The sequence below is a fragment of the Podarcis bocagei genome, assembly GCF_964188305.1.
Source record: "Podarcis bocagei genome assembly, chromosome: 4".
Classification (NCBI taxonomy): domain Eukaryota; kingdom Metazoa; phylum Chordata; class Lepidosauria; order Squamata; family Lacertidae; genus Podarcis; species Podarcis bocagei.
This window is the reverse complement of record NC_138128.1, coordinates 51,195,079-51,214,613: the sequence shown is the minus strand read 5'-3', so window position 1 is coordinate 51,214,613 and position 19,535 is coordinate 51,195,079. Positions and strand designations below refer to the sequence as shown.

Genomic DNA, 19,535 nt, shown 5'->3' with positions numbered 1-19,535 from the left:
TGACTAGTTACTGCTCCCCAGATGCTGAAGACTTCTAAAATCTTTATAGGCTTTATACTGGCCTTACACTGAGATATTTTGCCTTGTGCATTTGAGGTATGTGTATATGTGTGTGCTTTTCTACTAGGAAAGTGTCACTGTACTGGAACCTTAATTTTAAAAGTACTCATGAGTAAATATAATTGCACTACAAGTTCCCCTACATTCTGTAGCTATACGTTCTGTCTGTCTGTCTATGCATCTCAAAAACAGGTGAAATATCGAGCTTATTTTAAGAATCATCTTACTCTATTTGTAACACCTAGAGTGCAGAATGCTATTGCACAGGAAGCTTCAGAAATGTCTGCTGTGAGTGGCTCTGGTCAGCCAGACCCCAGAAACGTCAACAAAGTCAAGAAGCAAGCTAGAAAAATTCTGCAGGAAATGGTAGCAAATGTCTCGCCTGCTTTGATCAGGTAATGAAACTAGATCATGGCTGCTGGTGTCAGGGGGTGCTGAAATACAACCTGTGTTCACATGGAGATAACTGTTTCTAGTTGCCTCAGATTTCTGCTTCTCTTATCTGTGGTGTAAGCTGAACTCAAAGGCCTGGTATTTGCCCTTGAAGAATATATAGTGTGTGTGTCTTGCGTCATAGACTAATACAGACTTTTCCATGAAACAAAATAACATTTTGTCATAAATGAATTTCATGTTATCATCACAAAGTTACTCTCTGCATTTTCAAACTGGATGTAAACTTCTTGCTATGTTTACTAAGGCTGCAACAACTGTTGTCTGTTTTTTTTTTAAGAAACAACCAGTTTGTTTCATATAGAATTTTTGCAACTGTTGCACATTTTTCATTACTGCTGATTTAGTTGCTTCTGTTCTGTATTTCTACAGTAGTGTCTGTTTTAAAGGCAGCATGTTTCTGTGTGTATGCTTCTCTTATATTGTTTCATTCTGCTTGAAACTAAAAATGTATATAAAACATGAATACTATTATATGGTGGCTCAACTTTTATTGCCCCCTTTAGGTTAACGGGATGGGTGTTGCTGAAATTATTTAACAGCTTTTTTTGGAATATCCAGATTCACAAAGGCCAATTGGAGATGGTGAAAGCAGCAACAGAGGTAATAAAATCCCTGAGGCAAAAAAAAATCCCTTCAGAGAAGAAATATGACATTGTTCCATTTCTAATATTGTTTGGGCCTTACAGGACCCTTTTAACAATTTGGCAAAATAAATCAATCTTAGCACACTGGAATTCAATCTGAAAAGAGTCAATATGGGCCAAATTCACCTAGATCTAATTACTGGAGTTAACTGTGCCTATTTTGGAATGAAATCCATTTGTCAAGAGTTGTGAAATACATATGTGCATTTATTATTTACTAAAACCAACCACTCTGTAGCCATAGATAATATCCTTAAAAGTCCTTTTCTCAACTGTGGTATGTTACGTAGTGTTTGCATGCAACTGTATTCAGTGAAAATAAAAGGTTGCACATAATCAGAATTATTTGGGGGATACTTTTTATAATACAAGTGCCTCCTGCTCCTCACCTCTACTCACCCCATGCTGGCAATTCAGATGTTTTGCATAAAGAGTAGAAAGTGTACCTACCAGGCCTGCATTACTTGTCAAAAACACATTTTGACTTTTAAAAAATACAGTTTTAAAACCAGATTGTTTGGGTATTTATATAATTGCTTCTTTTTCTTCTTCTTACAGCTGAATTTGCCGCTTATATTTCTACCTGTTCACAAATCTCATATTGACTACCTGCTTCTCACGTTCATTCTTTTCTGTCATAACATCAAAGCACCGTACATTGCTGCAGGGAATAATCTGAATATCCCCATTTTCAGGTAATGTTCTATTCATGTATACTTTCACTTTGTTCATTTCGGCCATGTGGATTACTGTATCAAAATCCTAGCTAAATGCTGGCAAATAAATTTTGTGCTTACCTTTCAGTGCCCCAGTAACTGTCTTGTTTGTTTTAACACTTGGCCTGCAATTGCTGGAATAATTTTATATTGGCAAAGGAATCCAATTAATATGCCAGTATTGGTCATATTCTTGCATTCTAATGTAATTATTAGCATATATATATATATATATATATATATATATATATATATATGCACTCAAACCAGTGAAGGCTTTGGCCCCAATCCTTAGTTGCTCATAACACTTGGTGGTGCCTGGTACATTTTCCTAAGGTCATCAAAATAAGCATTCAGTTAATTTAGTGAGCTTCAAAGGTGTGTAATTCTTGACCGTTAATGGAGCAGAATGTTTTCAGCCATAGAAAGTGAGGCAAATGTAACTTCCTTGATAAAAGGTGTATCAGCAGATAGGCACACATCATGTTTAGATATGCTGTAGTCTGCTTCATGTTCATATAACACAAGATAATGTATGTGGCACCTTCTATTTATGATTGAAAGTCCTGGCGGTGATATTATGTCTAATATTATGCATGCTTATTTGGAAATAAGTTTCAGTGAGTTGAGGGACCCAAGTTAGTGTAAATAGGATTTGAATCTCTGAAATGGTAGACGATTTAGTCAGAACAATCTTCTATACTGTAGTTTTATTAAATTCTACAGTAGCCTTTTATTCAGTGTTATATGCTGTTATTAGGTATAAATAATAGAGAGCCACAATTTTAAGTCACAAAATGTTAGGCCACAAATTTTTGGCTAGATGGGAGGGCCTTTATACAAATAGTTGTGTGACTTGATCTTTTTCTTCCCCATTTTTCATTGATCTGACCAGAATAATTGGTTAGAGTTGCGAACGCTGTAAGAATTTTATGTGAAAATTGTGAGCCACTTTGCTAATTTTCTGTTATCATAAGGTATACCATACTGACATTTTGTTTGTTACTTCCTTAAATTTTCACCTGTTTATATTCTAAGGCATAAGAGGGAATTCAGGCTTGTTTTATTTCTATATATGTAATATTGCAATCTTCGCCAGGCCAAATAAATCTTGTCTGGTTGAACCAGTAAAGATCTCTAGTACAAGGCAATTTTAATAACAAAATTATGGTGTCAAAACTTTTCTTAATTTAGCTTTTAAGAACAAGTGACATAGGAAATAATTAGTAAATTGTGTTCTGAAAGGAAAGTTGTTTAAAAACAGCTGGAGCCAAAATTATACTGCTTTGAAAAACGTATATATTGGTAGTCACCATAAAAGGATTTCTACGAAGCCTGTTGTCCCTAATTTCTGTGTACTGGAGAGCTTGTGCTCATATATGGACTACCAACATTTGTCTGCAGTACCACAGAACTCAGGGACGCGGGTGGCACTGTGGGTTAAACCACAGAGCCTAGGACTTGCCGATCAGAAGGTCGGCAGTTTAGAATCATAGAATCATAGAGTTGGAAGAGACCACAAGGGCCATCGAGTCCAACCCCCTGCCAAGCGAGGGAATCCCCGCCACGAGGTGAGCTCCCATTGCTCGGTCCCTGCTTCTGCCAACCTAGCAGTTTGAAAGCACATCAAAGTGCAAGTAGATAAATAGGTACCGCTCTGGCAGGAAGGTAAACCGCGTTTCCGCGCGCTGCTCTGGTTCGCCAGAAGCGGCTTAGTCATGCTGGCCACATGATCCGGAAGCTGTACGCCGGCTCCCTCGGCCAATAAAGCGAGATGAGCGCCACAACCCCAGAGTCGGTCACGACTGGACCTAATGGTCGGGGTCCCTTTACCTTTACCTTTTTACTACAGAACTTAATGTGTAGCTTTCTCATGCAGAGAGATCAATCATTGAGTTGTATGATTATATCACACTGTGGACACAACAGCCTGTGCTAATGTTAACATTCTTAGCCTTTTAATAAAAAAGGGTATTTCTTTACCCATAGCACTTTGATCCACAAGCTCGGAGGGTTTTTTATACGGAGAAAATTGGATGAGAGGCCCGATGGCCGTAAAGATATTTTGTACAGAACCTTGCTGTATGTGGTATGTATCTTTTTCTTAATTCAAGGCTTATCTCTGCAAAGTATTTGAAGAGCCAGGCCACCATCTCCGGCTTGATTGTGGGGTGGGCAGGTTTGTGGCAAGGTTCAACAGTTAAATAGCAAAAAAAGAAGAAGAGGTAGCATTTTAAACGTCTTAATAATTAGGAATTAGTTGCATCTACCGTATTTTTCGTCCCATAAGACGCACTTTTTCCCCTCCAAAAATGAAGGGGAAATCGGGGTGCGTCTTATGGGGCGAATGCCTGCAAGCCTCGCGCGCCCGGCAGGAGGTCCCATCGGGTGCGCGAGGCTTGGGGCGGCAGCCTGTCGCCCGAAGCACGGGGAGCCCTCTGGAGGGCTCCCCCTGCTTCGGGCGAGTGTCTGCAAGCCTCGCGCACCCGGCAGGAGGTCCCGCCCGGTGCGCGAGGCTTGGGGCGGCAGCGGACTGCTTGCCGGCACGCAGAAGCTTGGGGCGCGCTGACCTCAGCTTGCCCCAAGCTTCTGGATTAGCGCAGCGCACCTGGGGGGGAAATAATTTTTTTTTCCTTTATTTCCCCCCCTAAAATCTAGGTGCGTCTTATGGGCCGGTGCGTCTTATGGGGCGAAAAATACGGTAAATGTGTGTGGTGTAAGATACAGTTGAACGGGGATGGGGAGTCTCTGGCCTTCCATATGTTATTGGAGTCCAACACCCATCAAGGATGGATGGACGTTGTGGTCCAGAGGCATCTGTAAGACTGCAGGTTCCAATATAATCTGGAGGGTGTTCTTTATATTGGCAGTAGGTGGTGGGATATGCCCCTTTGAAGAAAAATTACTCTGCGGAATTACTCTGTATATTGTTTATTAATTGCCTTCCACATATATGTCTTAAGGCAATGTACAAAATATAATAAAACAAGTTAAAAATAGAGCAGAAAATAACAGCAAATAACCTTTCTAAAAACAATACAGTGCTAGCTCGGGTTACAGACGCTTCAGGTTACAGACTCCGCTAACCCAGAAATAGTACCTTGGGTTAAGAACTTTGCTTCAGGATGAGAACAAAAATCACGCAGCAGCAGTGGGAGGCCCCATTAGCTAAAGTACCTCAGGTTAAGAACGGACCTCCAGAATGAATTAAGTTTCTAACCCGAGGTACCACTGTATAATACAAAGCAAACATGTTTTACACAAGTTTGTGATGCTGTTAGTGTTGTTGTGTACTGTATGGAGTATCTGCAGAAATGCCTGTACCTCAGATACCGAAGGAGTCTCGCACATTTGAATACCCTTAATTGGTAGTCCTTTCAGCGGATGTCAAGGACACCTATAAACTTGCAGCACTCATTGTCCTTCTATGTTACTGTGTAATCCCAATAAAACTAATGGGATCACTGCGCATGGACCAGAATTATATTGTGCAATGCTGGGCTTGGTGCCACCTACTTTGCTAGAAATCCTGTGTAGGTTCTCCAGTGTTTCAAGTCTCAGAAACTGGTTTAAAAGGGGTGTGTGCGTGCGTGTTTTATATACTTTCTTCTGTTTCCTGGAAAAAAAATGACTTTCAAAGAAAATGAGGATTGAAAACTTGCCAGTGAGTTTGGATGCTCCTGTGAAAAAGCACTCAGACCCCTTCCTTTAAGAAAGGAAGTGATTTCTGAAAATTTGGGAGATTCTTTAGGTATGCAGCAATATAATAGTTTGTAATTACGTACAGACCAACAATATAGTTGTTTTACAAATACTTATTGGATTGGAGGATTAGTGGAATTCTGGTGGATACTGAGCCACAGTACAGTGAGGGTGTCAGCAGGAAGAAATAATTAAAAAATGCAGCAAGGGAGGATATTATTACAGATATAAAAGAGGAATGCAAATAACTTGTGTCTGATTTTTTGGTTGTTGTTCATTCTTCATTTAGCATATCCAAGAGTTGCTTCGCCAGCAGCAGTTCTTAGAGATATTCCTGGAGGGCACCCGGTCCCGGAGTGGAAAGACATCCTGTGGAAGGGCAGGCCTTTTATCAGTAGTGGTGGACGCTCTGTATTCAAATGCTACTCCAGACATCCTAATCATACCCGTGGGAATATCCTATGATAGAATCATTGAAGGCCACTACAACAGTGAACAGCTGGTAAAAGTGTTTGGAATGCTATTGTCCGCTCAGCAGATATTTAGATCACTGTCAGTTGTAACCATCTTGGTGATAAAAATGTGTCCCCTTTGGTCAGAAAGCAGGACCTTGGAAACATAAATTGCATGCTGATCTTCGCAAATACTTATTTGTAGCAAGTCGAGATACAAGGGAAAATGACATCTGAATAATGATTTTCATAAACAGCATTTGAAATACCCAAATAGATGTCTGGCTTAGAGGAAATGGCCCAAGTGACCACAATGCTTTTTACGATGCTTGAGCTGTTGCCCAGATTTATTTCTGAGCATACTTAGGTGGCTTGGATTTATGAACTTGTTTAACATTAAGTAGCTTTTAGATGCAATTGTTGAACTGCCTTGCTCTCCCGATGTTTCACAGGGGAAGCCCAAGAAGAACGAAAGCCTTTGGAGCGTGGCCAGAGGAGTCTTCCGAATGCTGCGGAAGAATTACGGCTGTGTTAGGGTAGATTTCGCTCAACCGTTTTCTCTGAAAGTAAGTTCATATAATATGAACATAATTTCTTATTGCAGAGTTACACCTATGGTGATGAAATATTCTTAAGACTATATGTCACTAGACAAGAAAGAAAAATTGGACTTCATGTGAACTTCTGTTCTGTCTTAGTCAGCCTGGCCCAGCGGTCTGTTCAGCTGTGGATCCTAGTCCATTCAGCGATACCTGCCCCGTTGTCTTGCATGCCTTGTTGGTTCCTTCTTCCAGAGCTACCTGTGGATGTATTTTCCCACATCACCCCTTTCTTACTCATACTGTTTCATTGCGCTTTGGTATCCGACCATAAAGTTGCTTCAATGGAGCAGTTTTACATGACCCATAGATTGAAGCTATCTCTCAATGTGGAGAAGAGAAATGATTGCTTGCCTCCTGATTTCAGAAGAGTCTTCTTACCTATGAGCATAGGAGAACTCATTTCTCTCCATCACTAGGACAGAATGGAAACTCGTGACCAGTCCAATTTTATACTTGAAGTTTTGTCAGGATATATAGCAGGCAGTTAAAAAAGAAGTTTGTTATTTCACGGGGGGGGGGGGGGATGCATGCATAGGATCTAAAACTGTTGAGCTGTTTGGATTGATTGTGTTTGTCACACCCCTACCACAGATTCCATCATACGTGTAACCGTTAGAAGTTTTTAAATAGCAATAAAGCTGCAGAAGAATGCAGAGATAAATCTTTGATTCTACAGTTAAAATATAATTCACTTACAGCTGAAGGATAACAGCACTTAAGATGCACCAACTCTAATAGTACAGAAGAAGATGTCAAAAAAGGGGCTAATATTACCAGTTCTGCATATCTAGTGTTGTAGTCTTTAGCTAGTTTCCAAAAGAGATCCCACAGAAGCCGTTGGTCTTACTTCTCCGCTTCCAGCCATAAACCAATTTTGTGTGCGTTGCTGAATTGTACAAATATAATGGCGGATTGGATTTCCAGGGGGCTAATAATAAACAAATTAGAATTCTTAAGTAAAAGGAATCAATGGGATGCTAGTCAGGCCATCATGTACTTTTGCTGCCTGAGAAATGTTGGCTCACCAAGGAATGTGGTATGAGCTAAGAAAAAAGTTGCTTCTTGTCACTTTTTCAGCTGATGGAAATATGCAGGGCACTTCTAATTAAGTTTTATTGCAGCGGTGTTCCTGACAGGTAGCTTTGTATGCATAATTTAGCAAGCCAGTAGAACATAATCCCCTTCTGTGTTCAGAAATTCGAAATAAGTGCATATTGCTTTAATTCCAGTACCTCCTATCATTTACACAGGGATAGCTTCAGGATTTATATCCTTAATGAGTTCATAAATAAGTCAATTTCACTGAGATAGCAAGGTCTCATATCCTATAATATTAATTACCAGTGGCATATATTTATTCTTTTCTATTCTTTATTCATATAAAGGTGTTCTCATAACTTGTTCTGCACTTTAGAAAGCCTTAATTCTATCACAACTCCTACATGCCTAAAATTGGCTTCATCAGCACACCCAGCAAGCTATACATATGTTTCAACCTGTGTGTAGTTGGATATAATGGGTGTTATCCAATGAAGTCCTTCCACTAGCACAGGGGTTTCTTCTTATGCAACAGAACTTTCCTTCCTTCTCATCTGTCTGCACATCCTTGTGTCCTCCCTAAATCTGTTCTGGAGGACTGGCTGAAACCCCAGAACAGATTCAGAGGGACGCAGGGGGAGGAGAGGGAGGGGAAGTTCTGTTGCAAAGCCCAAAAGTCCTTGCACCAGCAAAACTTATGAAGATACTGCCCAGTATCATATTATATTTGAAAATACTTACCGTATTTTTCGCTCTATAACACGCAGATTTTTTCTCCTGAAAAGGAAGGGGAAATGTCTGTGCGTGTTATGGAGCGAATGTGTGGTCCCTAGAGCCGAAAAATCAGACAAAAATCAAATCGGGCTTCACGATTGCTGAAACGGAACAAAGAGCAGGGAAAGCCCCTCCCCTCCAGGCAAGAAGAGGAAGTGGTTGCTTTCCTGCATTCTGCCTCAGGGTCTTACTGCCCACCCGCTCTGTTTCGTTGCTGTGTTTGCTGAAACGGAACAAAGAGCAGGGAAAGCCCCTCCTCTCCAGGCAAGAAGAGGAAGTGGTTGCTTTCCTGCATTCTGCCTCAGGGTCTTACTGCCCACCCGCTCTGTTTCGTTGCTGTGTTTGCTGAAACGGAACAAAGAGCAGGGAAAGCCCCTCCCCTCCAGGCAAGAAGAGTGTCTGCTTTCCTCTCCGTGCTCCGGAGGGAACAATGTTTGTGAAGGGAGAGAGATTACAGGTTCAGCTTAAAATTCTGATTTGACTTCCTGCTTTTTGTTTTTGGGGACACACAGCATTCAAATATGCTTTCTTCAATTTAAAAGGATGAAATCCTTAAACAGTGTTTTGCCTGTAAATTCATGCGATCTGGAAGATTACAGTGTTGTGTACCTCTTAAGGGATGGCAAAGCTTAGGTTTCGCTGCTAAATAGTTCTTAATGCAGTTAAAATGCTTTCTTCTGTCAAGGCAATTAAAAAAAAAAAATCAGGCAGCCGGAAAACATGCAGATGGGAGGGAGAGAGAGAGAGAGAGAGAGAGAGAGCGCTGGCTGGCTTGTGTGGGTGGGTGGGGGGACTTTTGCCTTCCTTTCCTCACGTTATAGCCCTCTCCTGCATTCTTAGCCTTCTGTGTTTTTCCTTCCCTCCCCACTTAAAATGTGGTTACAAAGCATGGATCCTCAGGATCTTTGCATTGGGTCACCCCAAATTCACCATCAGAGCACACAGCATGTCCATGGCTACAGCCTGCCCCCCCAAAATCACGCACCCACTGTTGCCTGGGGCTGCAATGGTGCAAAAACGTGGTTACAAAGCATGGATCCACATGGATCCTCAGGATCTTTGCATTGGGTCAGCCAAAATTCACCATCAGAGCACATAGCATGTCCATGGCTACAGCCTGTCCCCCCCCAAAAAAATCACGCACCCACTGTTGCCTGGGGCTGCAATGGTGCAAAAATGTGGTTACAAAGCATGGATCCACAGGGATTCTCAGGATTTTTGCATTGGGTCACCCCAAATTCACCATCAGATCACATGTCTGTGGCCACAGCATGAAGCACAAAAATGATACGTCCACTGTTTCATTCAGAATATTTTTTCCCTTGTTTTCCTCCTCTAAAAACGATGTGCGTGTTATGGTCAGGTGCGTGTTATAGAGCGAAAAATACGGTAGTTGTACAGGTGATAGGCTTTGTAACTATTGCTTCACATCCATGCCCACTTTTTTTGGATTTACTTGAGTTTTTGCAGTTTGCTTGCCTTTCAGTGTAACCTGTAAAATTTTATACGGTAGCCTCTTATAGCTGTCCCAGGCCCAAAATCTTCAGACTCTTCCTTTGATCACTTCCAGATATGTTCTACTCCCAATTCTGTATCTGTTTTCATCCTGGGTGGGTTTAATATATTTTGCAGAAGGGTTCTGGCTAGCATGGCAGTCAATTGACTGACTTGTTAAATACAGTGGTGCCTCGCAAGACGAAATTAATCTGTTCCGCGAGTCTCTTCGTCTTGCGGTTTTTTCGTCTTGCGAAGCACGGCTATTAGGGGCTATTAGCGGCTTAGCAGCTATTAGCGGCTATTAACGGCTTAGCGGCTTTAAGAAAAAGGAAACAAACTCGCAAGAACTCGCAAGACGTTTCGTCTTGCGAAGCAAGCCCATAGGGAAATTCGTCTTGCGGAACGACTCAAAAAACGGAAAAATCTTTCGTCTTGCGCATTTTTCGTCTTGCGCGTTTTTCGTCTTGCGAGGTACCACTGTAATGTCAATTAACCAGTTAGCTTTCTGCCTGTTATTTGACTGGTCAGATTCTCCATGAAGCCAAAGATGCCACAGTCTGGGTGGCTTCCCTACTTTTAACTGTAGCGTCATTTGCTAGCAGGGACAGGACTGAGGGCAGTGTTCCCCCTTGTATTGCAGTGATTGGGGACAAAGATTTCCCAGCTAGCCACCAGTTGTAACTACAGGCTTCTCTGATCAGAAATGGGAACTTTAGCAGTCATTAGTGGCAAACCTCTTTGCTTTGGACAGCTCACAACTCAGTCTCGCTTGCTTCAGGAACCAGGAAATGCCCCTTTGCCCTGTCAGCTCTGCAAAGATCCTGTGGCAGATTGGACTCGGATCTGGAAACTGTTTAACTTCTGAAACTGCTTAACGTTTTTAAAAGTTAATCATCATTGTGAAATTAAACTAGGATGTATATCAAAGCTGTTGATGTTTAAAGTGTGCAAACTTGTAATAAAGGTTAATGCTTTAGAAATATTTGACTGTGTTTTCACCAATACCTCAAATGCCCAAGACTTAGATGAAGCTATGGAGCCTTATCTGGAGCAAGATTATATTGTCTTGAATGTGTATCTTCATGGTGCAGTGCATGCAATGTTGTGAGAACAAATCTAAATAAGCTATTTAGTAAAGGCAGCAATAATAGAGGCATTTTGGTTGTTAGAAACTGTGTTTACATACATAGTGACAGAACCACTAATAGAGAACAGAACTGTAGTTCTGTTACCACAGATGTGGATCACCCTAGCATTTCTCTTCCATCTTTTCAAAGAAGTGTGGTTTTGATGTGTGCAGTGACTTAATACAAACGTAATGATCATTTGGAGCATCTTCACTACTATCGTTCCAGTGGGTGTCCTTTTATTACCATGTTGTTGTTGTTGTTCATCATATCACCATGTTGTTTCTCATCAACCTTTTAATCAGCACAATAGTGCCTCGGGGCTACTCATACTGTTTAGAATATCCATGCAATATTACTTAAAGACCACTAATTTTAAATATATTTTTTTAAAAATAAGTTGCCTTTCTCATTTTAGCACCTTCCTCCTCCTCCTCCTCCTCCTCCTTCTTTTAGCCATCTACAGATTTACTCCCAAACACTTCCTATCATATTTAAACTTTACTTTAAGGAGTCTTTATTTTTTAAAAGAATCTCATAATTGTACTTAAATGTTTAGTGCTAATGAGATTGATTTTTAAAAAAGATTTCTTTTCCCTCCAAAAAATTGTGTACTCGCGTGAACTGTCCAGTCAGTTACTTGTGCTTATTAATGTAGATAGAACATAGGGAAGCATGTACACCCCAAAATTGTTACATCCCTCAAAATGCGTAAATGTCAATTTCAATTCTGCTTACTGCTTACTGCATTGATTAGTTAATGCTAAGGACATCACAGAGGACCAAAGTTTATTGCAGAAATGTTGCAGCTTCAGCATCTGTTTCCTTGAAATCCTAAATACGTTTTCTTTATCCTACTTTTCAAAGCTACTTTCAGTGGTGAGTAAGATGGCTGTTGGAGTGCTACATTTTCCTGGGAGAAATACATGAATAACCTTGTGTATTTGCAGGAATATTTGGATGGCCAAAGCCAGAAGCCTATGCCTGTGCCTATCCCTCTTTCTCTGGAGCAAACTCTCTTACCAGCTGTACTCCCTTCAAGGTAGGACTGAGCTGCGGAGTTTGAGCAGCACTGAACAAGTTTATATCAGCCCATGATTCTGAGTCTTTGAAATGTTCTCTTGTAGGCTTTGTTGAGCTGCAGCGGGTTGCATTTAAACAAATGTTATCACAAGATCATACAGTGGTGGCTCGCAAGACGAAATTAATTCGTTCTGCAAGTTTTTTCGTCTTGCGAATTTTTTGTCTTGCGAAGCACCTCTTCAAGCAATGCACCCTGGGTATTAACGGTTTTAAGAAAAAGGAAACAAACTCGCAAGATGTTTTCGTCTTGCGAAGCAAGCCCATAGGGAAATTCGTCTTGCAAAGCAACTCAAAAAACCAAAAACTCTTTCGTCTTGCGAGTTTTTCATCTTGCGAGGCATTCGTCTTGCGAGGTACCACTGTAGTGGCCTGGTTCACGTGTCATGCTAAGCCTGGCTTAGCAAATGCTAAGGCTTACTGCAAACAAACCACAAGTTGTCCCACAGGCAATGAAACAATGGCTTGTTTCATTAAAGAAGTTTCTTCCCAGCCTACCACTTTCTCGAGTGCCTCTGTGGAGAAATAGTACTGTCATCAGTGCATCCCTTTGCCATTGCCTGCCTGCACAAACAGAGCAGGAGATCTCAGAGCTTTTTGGTAAATCTCAGCAGCAGCTGAGCCATACCAGCTTCCCTTTCTTTCCCCTACTTAAAGGAACGCCAAGTGTTGATGTTGTAAAGCTCCTTAATCATTTCTGCGCACGGTTCTGCTGAGAGAGGTTTCTTCTCCTCCTATACTCAACACTGAAGCTGGTGTAGTAATTTCCCTCCCTTAAGAGTCAATGGAAGGAATGTTTTTAAAGGGAAAAAGGCATAGAAAGCCTCCCATCATCGCCTGTGTTCAATCGGGCTTTTCCCCAGATAAGTGGGCATAGGATTGCAGGCTTGGGTTTTAGCCAGCAAAGTTGGCTCATTAGTGACTGGACTTCAGCTTGTGCAACTTGAGTTCCTGTCCCGCATGCTGCCCAAAATCTGTACCGGGATTCCTCCAGTCCCTCGGAGCAGTTTGGGAAGCGTGAGAGGAAAGGGAGAAGTACCGTTGCACAAGAGGAAGCCTTTGCACTAATGAGATGATTTTGTTGGAAGCAATTCCAAGTCATTAATCTTCAGTAATTCATGCCTGTTAGGTACTGGATTATAATAGGCAAAGTTGATGGACTGAAAGCTTCTTTCTTGGTTTTTTGCAGCACCTGTTGCAAAAATACACTCGTGTATTAAAAGACGACAAGCTTGTGCAGACTTGCTGATATGAGAGAAAAGATGTGTATAAATAAATTTTGGTGCGTAGCTGTCACCCCACCCTTAATGTTGCATCATGATGCCTTTGAGTTGTGATACAATCTTGGAGCTGCTGTAAGAGTCTAGAATGTCTCTAGGCTAACATGCAATGGCTTGAAGATGCGAGTAGTTGTAGAAAGATTCACCTGTATGTGTGTGAGAGAACTGGGAGAGCACTAGTGTCAGACAGTAGTGGACATATCCTGTGGTTTGTTTTTACATATTGATGCTTCTTGGAGCCTAAAGCAGCTTTCAGGTAGTTTTACAGGTGCCTCCCTTCTAACCATCTTACAAACATGATCTTAAGCGGTCAAATAGTATGAGGAATTGTAGCCTACACTCAAATACACAAGACGTCATTACTGAAATATTTTTGTGCTTTGAGCCTACGAGATGTAATAATTTATCTTAGAACTATAAGCCTAAATCATCTTTGTATGTTTACTTTCTTTAGACCTAATTATGTGGTAGAAGAAGGTACAGGAGCTGCACTTCCTGATTCCAGAGATTTATCCTGTGAACCATTGAGAAGACAGTTAATCGCTAACTTGGCAGAGCACGTAATGTTCAGTAAGTAGCTGTTAAAGTTCAGATATGACTCTCTGCTTCCATTATGCTTTTATATATGGCAGGGCATTCCTCTTTCAGAACCTTGTGCCCTTGTTATCATATTTTTTTTTTTTTACATTTTATCTTTTTCTTCGTTTTGAAGGGTCTTATTTTGAATGGGCCTCTTAGTAAGGTTTTTATTTCATCTGCTAGTCCTGAGGCAAGTAGTGACTTCCTTTTGCTATGGTGGTTTACTTTCGTCTTTTGCACCTGCAATACTTTAATATAGGAGGCAACCCAGATGTTGTGGGAACACCACACCTGAATTACTTGTGAATGGGTAATGTGTAAATAGAGTAACCCTGAAGATAATTATCTACTTCAGATACCTTAAAAAAAGAAAAGAAATTGAGTGCACGCATGCATTGCAACCCTTTACAGGTATACTCAGATCCATTCAGTTAAGTGGGGCTCAATGCCAGGTAAGTGGGCCTAGGATTGTAGCCTAGGTAACCAGAGTTGTTAAAAAACCAAACACCTTAGTTCTGCCTGATGTCTATCAGTGCTGGAAAAAGAAAATTATACGAATGTCCACAGTGAAGTTTATACCACTGTGGAAAGGAGCTGTCAATAGAGCCAATTGTATATATCAGGGTTGGGGAGCCTGTGACATAGCCCTTTGCCTAATTTCACTTGGTAAGAAGGGAAAAAATGGAGTGTGGGGTGGGGTTGAAAAAAGAACTGGAGGAAGAGGAATTGAGAAAAGCCCTCTGCAAGTGATTGGTTAAGGCCTGGCAAGAGCAATAGGTCCCTTTTCTGGCACCCCACCAGAAGGGTGGGGGGCATAGAGTATGAGAGGGGGGGAGTGGTCCCAGCTCTTCTGGCCCTGCCCACCTCCAGCAGATTAGCTTTGAGGGAATGCAGCCCAAAGAAAATGCTGCCTGCTCCTACCTTTGAAACATTTAAGTCACAGTTGAAGTTCAGTTGGCTTTCTTTCTGACCAGTCTCGTGCACTGTGCTGTTGAATATGTGAAGTCGTTCGGTATAAAATCACAAAAGATTGCTGTTTGTGGTTCATTGACGGCTATCGTTTTTGTTCCAAGTTGCCTTCTACGCACTTCAGTTGCATGACAAAAGTGCCTGCATAGCTTTATTTTGTTTTGTTTGCTTTTAGCTGCTAACAAGTCATGTGCTGTGATGTCAACACACATTGTTGCCTGTTTGCTGCTCTACCGACACAGGCAGGTAAGGCTGCTGTGCTTCTGCATCTCTGAACATCTCTCTGGATGACAGCTTTTAAATGTCAGGGATGCTTAGCATATCCTGTATCCTTGTAATCCACGTTGTATCCTGCTCACCTCTAGGGTTGGAGGTGTCAAAACATTCGCCCGAGTCCCATGCAAACTGGCCAGCTAGTTAGGCTGTGGATCCCATTCTGTTGTTGTTGTTGTTGTTTGAATGTTCTGAATTGGTCATAGTCATCTCATGAAGATCAAACTTGTTAGTAGTTACTGGAGGCCAGCATTATGTCAGCAGCACTATGTGCACAGTTTCCTTTCTAGATCCTCGTGCATTTAGTGCAAAGGTCTGCAGGGGTTTCTAAACCTGAAGTTTCTAAATCTTCCACAGAATTTGTTTAGAACTCCCCCTGTAGATCTTTTCAAGTAACATGCAATGACAGAGGGGCTTTCAAGTGCATCCTGCCCCAGTCCACAACTTTAGCCCTCAGAGCTTAAGTATCCTGTAAAAAGGTAAAGGTAAAGGACCCCTGACAGTTAAGTCCAGTTGCGAACGACTCTAGGGTTGCAGCGCTCATCTTGCTTTACTGGGAGCCGGCGTTTGTCCTCAGACAGTTTTTTCCAGGTCATGTGGCCAGCATGACTAAGCTGCTTCTGGCAAAACCGGAGCAGCACACAGAAATGCTGTTTACCTTCCTGCCGGAATGGTACCTATTAATCTACTTGCACTTTGATGTGCTTTCGAACTGCTAGGTGGGCAGGAGCAGGGACCGAGCAGCAGGAGCTCACCCTGTCGTGGGGATTCGAACTGCCGACCTTCCAATCGGCAAGCCCTAGGCTCAGTGGTTTAGACCACAGTGCCACCCTACTGTTAAATTTTGTACTACTCTAATTTCTTTCACTTCTTATCCTGTCTTGCACAGTATAACATCTAATCTGCTCATCCTACCTTTCCCTTTGACATTGTGAGGGAGAATGCAATGCATATTCAGGGGTGACCCAGTGGAAAGGAGCAATTCTCGTAGGAGAAAATGCTATTTGAATAGTTTAAGATTACGTAAAAGGTCAGCTTGCTGGCATTTGTAACAGTGGCTCAGATATTTAAGGCTAACAAGTCATTGTTACTTTTGTGGAGGCTGTTACAAAAATGATGAGTTGCTCATAACCGGGGTGGAACACACCATATTGGTTCAGGGCAGTGGTTCTTAAGCATTTCAGAAGGTGTATTCATTGGTGCTGTGGAATCTATCTGTAACTTCTTCATTAAGCATTGTTGCTGCAGTGTTTCTTGGAAATTACTTTAAGCCAGGTGTGAAGAACCTTTGGCCTTCCAGATGTTGCTGCGCTACAGCTCCAATCATCACTAGGCCAAATGTTCCCCACTCCTGCTCTATGCAGCCTTAAATGTTTCTTTAACATGGTGACACAGACTGGGTGTGACAGACTGGGTGTGACTGTAAGACTCAGTTTCTTGTAGTAAAGATGTGACCAGAAATTAAAATAAAAAATGCTGACATGAAGTATATGCTAGAATTGAGTCCAGTTCATACATAATGTTGAGCTGAGAACTATTTTGACCTTTTATTTATATTTATGATATGGATATGATAGTAGAATAGACTAGCCTAGCCTAAATTAGCTGAAAAGGGTTTGGAAACATCTCAAAGTGCCTAGACCAGGGCTCACTGATACCTTGTCACTCACAAAGGCTGTCACTGGTGTCTCTGGGCAGATGTGCCAGACTCTAGCCCTCCCTGAAAGAAAGTTGTAGAGTGGGTGTCTCCTTAGAGATTTCTGTAAAATGAGAGTGTGGTGTTGCCACTTTGTGTATATTTTTCCTGGCACTGAGGAATGCTCCCTGCTGCTATTACACAGCAAAAGTGTGTATGCACAGTGTGTATGCACAAAATCAGTATTGTGTGATCTCCACAGTCAGGAGCAGGAGAACACAGCTGATTTCTGATGGTAAGCCTAAGGTTCTCTGGGAAGATTGTATTTCTAACTATGTGTTACACCTGCCCTTCTATTCGAAGCATTTTGTGTGGTGCCACAACCTCCCACTAGCAACTATTTTGTGACTGGATCCCCCAGCACACTCTCAAAATTTGAAATGTGCTCCCAAGTCCATAAGGGTTGGGGACACTCAGTCCTGGAAGGTTGGAGCCAATTAGTAATTCAAATAAACGGATTTTGAAAACTGGAGGTATAGATAATGGAGTTTTCCATAATCTTAAAAGGTATTTTATAAAAAAGATGTACTGTCTTGGATCTTTTGGTTGATTTTCTGCAGGGAATTGATCTTTCCAAGCTGGTGGAAGATTTTTTTTCCATGAAGGAGGAGGTTCTGGCTCGGGACTATGACTTGGGATTTTCCGGGAATTCCGAAGATGTTGTCATGCATGCCATCCATTTGTTGGGGAACTGTATAACTATCACAAACACCAGCCGAAACAATGAGTTCTTCATCACACCCAGCACATCCATTCCTACTGTCTTTGAACTCAACTTCTACAGCAATGGGGTACTGCATGTCTTCTTCAAAGAGGCCATTGTTGGTATGTTCCAAAGCTGAACTAAGAAATTATGAGTTCTGCACTTGATAGAGCAATGCCAACATTTCATATACTGTAGTGATTGCTGCTGCAAGGATTATTGATCTATCTATCATTTGAAAGGCAGTGTAGTGTCTTCTCAAGGCAGTGAATAATTTTAAAGGTGTGAATAGCACATTTTCTTCCTAGTTTCCTTCCCTCTTCTGCACATTGTCCTAATTTCAAAATCTACTGTATTTTGATCTTACTTTGCAAGAATTGTGTGATTTTTGTATTGAAAAATTACCACTTTACTAATTGTTTGAAGCCGATTTTGAGTTGTTGATTTGTTTTTAAAGGTAACTGTTTATGTGTTTTTTTTCCTTTTCACTTCAGCTTGTAGTCTCCATGCTATACAGAATAAAAGGCACAGAAATGGCATCAACGGAATCCCACCAAACATGATCAGTCAGGAACAACTGGTCCGAAAAGCTGCCAGCTTGTGTTACTTGCTTTCCAATGAAGGCACTATTGCACTGGTAGGTTTGGGGTGTAGGAGTGTGTGTGTGTGTGTGTGTGTGTGTGTGCCAGAAACCAAGTGCTTTGCTGCTACTGCCACATATTGTTTATACTGTGTTAAGGTGTTTAATGGCAATTAGAGGTACAGTGGTATCTTGGGTTAAGTACTTAATTCGTTCTGGAGGTCCATTCTTAACCTGAAACTGTTCTTAACCTGAAGCACCACTTTAGCTAATGGGGCCTTCTGCTGCCTCCGCATTGCCAGAGCCCGATTTCTGTTCTCATCCTGAAGCAAAGTTCTTAACCTGAAGCACTATTTCTGGGTTAGGGGAGTGTGTAACCTGAAGCGTATGTAACCTGAAGCGTATGTAACCCGAGGTACCACTGTATATCTGAATTCTTAAAACTCTTTGAAAACCTGAAAGGGAAAATGAAAGCAGGAAAAATCTAAGGCTCCTGGTAGTAAACAAAGATAGTTTGACAGGTGTTGCACAAGGAGGCAAGCAGAATTATGAAAACATTTGCATATGGTGGAATGTATACATTGCTTTTTTTCTAGAAAGCTGGGGGCCAGTACTCACCATGAAGTGTCACACTTTTTAACAACAACTAAAATAGGTGCCGGTACTGTGTGCCCTAGAGTATCCCCTAGCCTCTGAAAAAAAGCCCTGAGTACATACAGTATGTGAAATGTTAAGCTGAATGCATAGGATGGAAGAAACTGGGAAGTGCAGTATGGAAAAAAATAGGAGATTGCATTAACAGTGAACTCGTGTATTTGATGAACTTGTTTGGGGGTAAAAAGTGGCAGGGAATGAGGACTTGAGAATAAAGACTGTGTTTGGGTTAGAATGGATATCATAGCAGCATTTTATTGTTGTCGCGGCTTTGATTCCATGAAATAGGAAAATGCCAGAGAAAATATAAAAGCAAGACAGTCCGTGTAAAAATATCCACAGCTCCCCCCCCCCGGCCCCCTCACCTCTTAATTATTTGGGGTACTGGGAGAGCTTGGGGTAAAAGAGGGAGAAAGAACTCTTCTAGAAATAGAAGGGTCACCCAGGGGCAAGTCCTGCTTTCCACAGGCGAGCAAGTGACGATTTGGAACAGGGCAGTTAATGCCAGGGGCAGGGAGGGGGAAGATAGGATGGATGAGCTTCTGTGAATGATTAACCTGACTTGTTCTCCTTAGCCCTGCCAGCTCTTATGCCAAGTGTGTCATGAAGCAATTGAACAGTTCATACAGTATGGCATTCTTTTGGTAGCAGAG

The 19,535-nt window shown here is 41.6% G+C and overlaps 1 protein-coding gene across 3 annotated transcripts in view; it reads left to right on the top strand.

Annotated features, from left to right (window-relative positions):
- Nucleotides 1-19,535, top strand: part of GPAM (glycerol-3-phosphate acyltransferase, mitochondrial) — a 37,346-nt gene that overhangs the window by 8,853 nt on the left and 8,958 nt on the right. For all 3 annotated transcript variants that reach the window (XM_081189359.1, XM_081189360.1, XM_081189358.1), the window contains 12 exons: nucleotides 306-455; nucleotides 1,020-1,116; nucleotides 1,719-1,855; nucleotides 3,866-3,965; nucleotides 5,868-6,080; nucleotides 6,483-6,596; nucleotides 12,019-12,110; nucleotides 13,883-13,998; nucleotides 15,152-15,222; nucleotides 17,506-17,770; nucleotides 18,143-18,285; nucleotides 19,458-19,535. In XM_081189359.1, the coding sequence (XP_081045485.1) occupies nucleotides 306-455; nucleotides 1,020-1,116; nucleotides 1,719-1,855; nucleotides 3,866-3,965; nucleotides 5,868-6,080; nucleotides 6,483-6,596; nucleotides 12,019-12,110; nucleotides 13,883-13,998; nucleotides 15,152-15,222; nucleotides 17,506-17,770; nucleotides 18,143-18,285; nucleotides 19,458-19,535 (1,576 nt within the window). The remainder of the gene's footprint in view (nucleotides 1-305; nucleotides 456-1,019; nucleotides 1,117-1,718; nucleotides 1,856-3,865; nucleotides 3,966-5,867; nucleotides 6,081-6,482; nucleotides 6,597-12,018; nucleotides 12,111-13,882; nucleotides 13,999-15,151; nucleotides 15,223-17,505; nucleotides 17,771-18,142; nucleotides 18,286-19,457) is intronic.